The 7,609-nt window shown below is 42.0% G+C and overlaps 1 protein-coding gene across 30 annotated transcripts in view; it reads left to right on the top strand.

Annotated features, from left to right (window-relative positions):
* CaMKII (Calcium/calmodulin-dependent protein kinase II) overlaps window positions 1-7,257 on the top strand; it is a 100,457-nt gene extending 93,200 nt beyond the window's left edge. For 21 of the 30 annotated variants that reach the window (XM_026812448.1, XM_018022251.2, XM_018022244.2 and 18 more), the window contains 2 exons: window positions 847-964; window positions 1,302-7,257. In XM_026812448.1, coding sequence (XP_026668249.1) covers window positions 847-964; window positions 1,302-1,434 — 251 coding nt within the window. In that variant the 3' untranslated portion in view covers window positions 1,435-7,257. The remainder of the gene's footprint in view (window positions 1-846; window positions 965-1,301) is intronic. The other 9 variants (XM_018022249.2, XM_026812450.1, XM_018022237.2 and 6 more) reach the window with 1 other exon arrangement.
* Window positions 7,258-7,609: the final 352 nt, after the last annotated feature.

Below are 7,609 nucleotides of genomic sequence, written 5' to 3'. Positions count from 1 at the left end.
GGAAAACTGCATTAGACCTTTTTTGTAGAGGACGACGAGATCTACAACCTCTATATAAAAATTTCTCGCTAGCATCAGCAGTTCACAAGTAATTTGCAAAAAACTGTTTTTTCGTTTTTCGTCAATAACTCGTAAACTATTGAAGCTATCGAAGAATTTTTAGATGGAAATTGTAGATCTCGTCGTCCTCTACAAGAAAGGTTCTATGCAATTTTCCCCTAGGACCTACGGTTTAGAAGTTATTGAAGAAAAACGAAATTTTTTTCCAAAAGTTCGCCGTTTCGAGGCTGGGATGGTCGGATTTTGTCAACATCAATAAAATGCCAAATAATCATATGTAACTTGTTAAATACTCGAGTTAGAAGTAAAATTCATAGAATCTTTCTTGTTGAGGACGTCAGGGCTCATAATTTCTGTATAAAAAGTTTTCCGCCAGCGTCAATAATTAATTGAATATTTCCTTCTATACTTTTTAGTACGTAGCTATTTATTATTAGCATTGTTCTTCCGACGTCTGATTTCTTTTTAATTATGGGAAATGCATTTTTCTAAAGTACATAAACTTTTGGAGTTGATTTTATAGCCAATACATCCTTAAAGGACGATGTTTCTGATCGAATCAAATATTTCTTTATACAATCAACGCGAAGATCAATCCACTATCTTTTCTCGTTATCCTTTTTATGTAATCCTGCATCCATGTTAAAGACTATTGAAACTATATTCGTTTGTTTTCGTTTCGACATATTTTATTTATCGTCGTTTACGACGCGAGCTCCGGTTTGTTGCACGAACGAAACTCGCAGACCCTCCAGTAACAAGCGTTTTACTTTTCAAACCTATAAGCAGTCCTGGGGAAGAACTGCAAGGCCGTGAACACGACGATTCTGAACCCGCACGTGCATCTGTTAGGCGAGGACGCCGCGTGCATCGCGTACGTCAGGCTCACGCAGTACATGGACAAGTGAGTGATTATTAATATCATCATAATAATCATCCCACAAAATTCACTTCCCCCAGGAATGATTTATTTATCGATTAAAAAATATAAAATGAAAATACGTCAATCAATTCTATTAGAAAGCTTCGCAAGCATAAAGAGTCCATTTAAATACAAGAATCCATTCTCCACCGAGTATAAAATTCATACTAAGCATCGATCAATGAAATCAATCGTCATCAAGATATTTCTTATGACTATTCTTATTGATTCATCGTGTATAATCTTCGCAAACGGACTTCAGTGGATTAACGGGCAGACGAACGGGAATGGGAACGAAATATTGCTTCACGTGTTTCAGACAAGGGGTAGCACACACTCACCAGAGCGAGGAGAGCCGCGTGTGGCACAAGAAGGACAACAAATGGCAAAACGTGCATTTCCATCGAAGCGCGGCCACGGGGTCGTCGCCGTACACATTCAGTCACAAGTAAATCGGCCGACTTAACCAGGAATAATAAAGAAAAAAGGGGTGGATGTACGGGGAATAAGGGGGTGCTTAATGGAACAGAAGGAACCGAGACAAGGGGCCGACGTGGCGGTGGACGCTCGTCGCCTGGAAACGAAAGAGCCGTGCAAGGATATAACGAGACACAAACTACACCTATGCACCCCTCGATCGGATAAATAGATAAATACGCGCTTGTCTATATCTATTTATTTATTTATCGATATAAGAAAAAGATTTACACGTATATAAAATATACTCGCGTACGTGCACGTCGCATGTAGGTACGCGTGTTAGTCGCTCGAGAGGAATCACGGTCGAACGATTTTCCTCGACGAACTTTAAAAAAGAACACCCTCGTATCGAGCATGGGAACGGACTGATACGATGAGGAAAGGGAAAGAAGAAGAAGTAGAAGCGAGTCAGGGAAACGAGAAACGGAGGAGAGAAAAAGCGTAGAAAAAAAAACAGAAAAAAAAAATTACACACGACAAAATCATTCTTACACCGTTCGTACATCTTCTATTAATTAATTAATTGGTTAATTAATTAATTATTAAATACGACTTTACAAGAGTATAAAATCGATTATATATATATATATATACATATATGAATGAACAAGGTTATCTAGGAAAGATATATCAATACGTTTTCTCGAGGGGGACGCGATGGGAGGGATTCGATGGGGCGGAAGCAGCGAAGAGTCGCATAAACACCTTTGCCATCTTGTTATATAATATATATATATATATAAATAAATACATATATGTTATGTGTTATAACACGTAAATGGGCGCGCACGCGTGCGGACGCGCGGAGGAACAAGCCGAGTGTATGCGCGTTTCGAGAGGAATGAGACGCTTGTTGGCCGATCGCCGTTTTCGGAAAATCGGTCGGTGGACTCGAGAAATTCTACCGAGGCAACTGTTTATATATATATACATTATTTTTTTTCCCCTTCGTTCCAGAGACGACTTTGTTAACTTCTTTTTAATTCTATAATGTGTTATTTATTTATTGAATATTTATTAGAACATACCGGTACACGATCGTTATTAGAGTCTGGCAAAAGTTCACAAGAGCCTGCAGGAGTTCACAGCGCGGTACGTTGGACGTGTTGACTTCGTTTAAGGAGTTGGCAATCCGATTTAGATTAATTTCTTTTTTAATAAAACCGTCTTTCTTTTATTATGCATGGTTCAGTCTTTGTCCAGCCGATCGGACACGCTCGAGGACGCGTGTCCACGTGCGCGCGGACGCGCGCGGTTCGCAACCTATCGCGTATGTATATTAAATACGAAATATATTAGCGGGACGAGTGAACGGAGATAGCGGGGGGGGGCGGGGGAAGAAGCGAGATGACGAATATTATAGGGGAGAGATAGAAAAATGGGGAAACGATTTAATACATTGGAGGTAACGTATTATAAATATAAATATAAACATAAAATTAAAACTTAAGGGATAGTTATTTCTACTACTCTAATTCGTCGCTTCTACGTGTGATTGTTGTATAAAACAAAAAGAACAAAAAATACGATTATTGATTTATTATCATTGTTATTACATGATTATCATTACACGTTACGACTACTACTATTACTATAGTTATTATTAATTATTACCGAGCGAGGGTGTAATTAGAGGAGGACCGCGAGGAATGGTAACGGTTGTAGACGAATGGGCAGAAGTGAAGAGAAAAATCGGAAAAGAACTTGGAGGGTGAACGAACGAAGAGCGAAGAAGATAGTTTGTACCTACCATCTGATTTTTTCCTACGATAAATATGTAGTCGTTAGTCTGACACGTACTGATGGACACGCGACCGAGGACCCGAAAGAAGTGGGAAGAGACGTAGCAACGGATTGCACACGATAACCTGAAGAAAATTGAACGAAGAAAAAGAAGAAGAAGAAGAAGATGAGAGAAATATGTAAAAGCGCGTAACGACCTTTATTATACGTATTTATTAATGCGAGTTTGCGAATCTTTAAAGTGATCGGAGAGAAAATACCGAAGGAGGGTGAGATAGGTTCTCAGCACGGAGGGACGCGTCTCGTATCGGATTTTGCTGGAAGTCATTGTCCTCGTTAAAAAGAAGAGAAGAATAATTGAGTACTCGGGCCGTGGTTTTCTCTATATCTCATTAATGTAATTCTTACTCCTTTCTTCCAACAAGTTCAGTCAAGCAAATTCCAATTTATCTTTAATCGCCTGGCAACGAGATCGACTCTCGCGTTATGAGACAGAGATTAGTCGTTCGACCAATTTCAGTGTCAATTACGAATCGCTTGGACCACAGAATGTCCGCTCGAGAGGAAATGCCTGTCTCGAAGAATCAGCTTGCAGCAAGATCCGGTTCGTTCAAGTTGCTTTCAACGCGAGTGGACGTTGGGAGGTCTTATGTCGTTACTGGAATCGCACGAGGTCGTTCAAGTGACCGAAATGAGAGAAGGTGGAGGATGATCAGGTATTTTAGCTTTTATTCTTCGACGTATTCGATCGTTTTCAAACAAATTAGCTAGAGCGGAAAGGTTCGTTCGATCGATTCTGTATTCTTTCAATTTAACGTCCGTTCGGTCGTGCACGTGACACACGTAATCGTAACGCGTTCATCCGTTCAAAATGCGAGCAGTTTTACTTCTCCGCTCTGTGTCCGTGATCTTTGCTTCGTGGCTAGAGGCTCGTTTTCGTACGTGTGCACCTAATCGTTGCACCGATTCGGACGGATTTCGCTCGTTCCCTTATAGTTAGTTACAATCACGGAGTTCAGGAAGGACCGAGGAACGGATTCGCGTCCTGGAGATCCTTGCCCTGCGCTTCGTTCGAGCTAGGAAGCGTCACGCGATCGAAGAGCATTGCCAATGACTGAATCCCGAGGATACCTTCTCGGGTTCGGCCGCGGGTCGAGGCGTCGACTTCGTTGATCGAACGTCAGCCGGTCGCACGATTTTCCTAAAGAGAAAGAATCGATTGGGCAACGAAGCAGGGAAACAAACGGCGCGTGTCGTCGTCGCGCCGTTCAAACCGAATTAACGAGTTCAAATCAACAGCTTAGCGGTTAATCGCCGTAGCGTTTAATTAAACTAAGTCGTGTTTTAAGGATGAAACCGAAAATAGATAAAAAAAAAAAAGATTTGTCTTCTGCGTGTCGAGGCGCGCGCGCACTCACATCGACCGATCGTTACGTATGCACGATTTTATTACAGCGATTTTTCAGCGCCACCCTTTTAAAACCGACACACACGCGTAGACACACACGGTACACACGACTGATCGTGAGTGCGAACTGAAACGAGAGCCGTAACCCGCGATACGTGACGGAAAAATATAAAAATATAAAAAAAAAAAAGAAATACGAATCAAGTTCCTCCCAAGCGTTCTTCCGGAATGCATGGTTCCGCGTGATCGATCTAAAATACGGTTCCGTGGTTCTCCTGGAATTTTGAAATCCGCGCGTCGATGGTCAAAGAACGTGTTTCGATGTTTGAAGTGTCTATGCAGGCACTAGTGATAACGTTATCACGAGAATGTTATTCCTCTCGATGATAAGAATTGTCTTCTTACGATCTGCTATAATAATAGGTTTGAGTCTCAATCGTTGGTCCCGAGAATTAATTTCGAACGCCAGGAGGAGGCCACGGGAACCGGTTAAAAACAAAGGATAGCTGAACTCGAACTCGCGATTTTCGGTGTTGGCGATTACTCCGAACTCTCCTTTCGTTTCTACGCTAACTTCGAGGGTCGATACATTTTTTATCGTTCAACGACTTTCTGCGATCCTATTCCTACGTACGCAACATAGAGTTATCGATTACATTGTACTTTTTAGCGTGTGCGTCCGTCTATTTGTGCATGCGTGCGCGTGAACAGTATAGATAAAATAGTCTAGACACAGCTCGGTTGATTTAGCAAGACTCTCTTGGATCGATTGGATCCGCGACACTGTCTAGATTCAGCCACGATTCAACGTGTACGTCGCCTCGGGATAATTAAATGTTAAAAGAGAAACTCGTTCACCTAATCTATACCAGCGTCGATAAATTTACATATCTTCTTCGTTGCTAAGTCGAACACTCGTCGAACATCTTTTAACCCTCCGCTTGTTTTATCGAGCGTGCGCGTTGGACGGCTGAATTTTTGAAACACCTTTCTCGAGCTTAACAAAGACTCCGGAATGCAAACTGTGCGATACTGTGAGAAACAAAATAGGAAACACAACGTAGAGAACAAAGTTGAACGAGATGACAAGAGTGGATATACACGTAGACACGTGGATACGCGCCCGTTCGCGCATATGGGAGTTTAGAAAAAAAAAAAAATAAAGAACGGAAGTACGAACGGAAACTCGAAGTGTCGCAGCATTGATCTCACGTTAGCGGACGCGCATTGAAACGAAGGCATCTGTAGAAACAAGAGTATAAATGGGGACTCTTTAGCGGACGTGCGATCCAACTGTGTCTCGAACAAAATCTTGAGCGTCGTCCCTTCCGATTAAACGAGAAAATGATAAAAAAAAAAAGCAGAAAAAAAGAGATGACGAGAAAGAAATAACAGATTATGATATGTAATAGATTGTAAACGTTCACTACTATTCTTATTGATATTATTGTCATTATTATTACTGTCATCATTATTATATTGTCATTGTTATTGTTACTATGATTACTACCGTCACGCGCATTTTAGAGGAATTATTCACGTGCAATTTGCGACGGCGAATTCCGCGCGACATTCGTGTTTTTGCTTCTTAAGCGTTGCGATGTAAAGAATATAAAGAGAGTATATAAGGAGCGAGAAATGGGGCGAAGGGGGGGGGGGAGAGAGTGGATGGCGGTGGGTCGAGACGTGGAAATTCGCGGACACCGGATGGAAGACGTTGGGTACCCTGGCAAATTTTCGCTATTTTCTCTAAATAAAAAGTAAACTTCTAAACGCGCGGAACACAGCGAGTTTCTCGCCGCGTACGAAACGGATCTCGACTTCTCGGTTGATCTCCGTTTTTCTCTTCGCTTATATTACGACACGTCTTGACATCACTTAATACTTTTTATCGCGACGAAGAGTTTCACGAGGAATGTAAGCGCATCAAATTTCGATGATCTTCAAGCTCTAGACTATGTTTGATTTAAAACTAATTTGCAATTTAATCGATATGTACACTTATCGTTAGCTTCCACTAGATCGTTAACGCAGGAACGTTATATACAGTAGTAGTCTAATTATATAGAGTATGATAATCTAATCTGTTAGTTTTACGCTCTAATAACTTCGCGTAGCGTTCGATAGCGAGGATCGGTGATCGGAACGATGCAAATGGATCCGGCAACGCGGATCGCAGTTTTCCACTTCCGATTTCCACGATCCATCCGGTGTGTCGCGACCCGCGAGGTCAGAGCCGATCCGGCGTTTCGACGAGCCGGATGTGTGTGCGCGAGTTTAACTTCCGGCGAGTAAATCTTCGCTTCGGTCTCGGGAGGAACGCCGGTCGGCGATGGGTAAACACTACTGGGATAAGAAGGGAGGAAAGTGGAAAAACGGAGCGAGAGTGTGTGAGAGCGAACGACAGAGCGAGTGTGAGAATGAGAGAGAGAGAGAGAGAGAGAGAGCGGAGTGATAGCGAAGAACAGAACGAACGAGAGAGAGAGAAAGGTGGAAAGTGTGTGGTTTAAAAAGAAATCTCTTATCGGTACATTTAATATAACGCTAATTCATTATTACAGACATTATTGGATTTACGGTAAACGGATAAGCGATTGATTACAATTTTGTCCTAATGTTCAGAGAAATAAAACAAGGAAATACACACCCGTTCCCATTCTACACTTCCGATCTCCGCATCGTATACCACGATCTCTCCCTCGTCTGTCGTGCGTTCCTGCTTCAATTCGCCTTAATTTGCGAAACCATCAATTTTATTAGGCATATCCTCCGGGGAAACGCAGATTGGAATTTAGAGGGAACGAACGGCAGGCAAGGCGCAGGCGACGCGTTTCATAAGTTCATCCATTATTTTTTCATTGTTCGTCGACGGTACTTAAATAGATCCGAGGAAACACTGTGTTCTCGACAGATTGTAAAATGTTTTACGACGGCAATTAAGAAATATTTCAGCCCGCAGCTGTTACCCTCGGCGCTCGCTGAGATCGTTAAACACG

Source organism: Ceratina calcarata, unplaced genomic scaffold (assembly GCF_001652005.2).
Source record: "Ceratina calcarata isolate Rehan_Ccalc_2016 unplaced genomic scaffold, ASM165200v1 scaffold283.2, whole genome shotgun sequence".
Lineage (NCBI taxonomy): Eukaryota > Metazoa > Arthropoda > Insecta > Hymenoptera > Apidae > Ceratina > Ceratina calcarata.
This window is presented reverse-complemented; position numbering and strand designations above follow the sequence as displayed.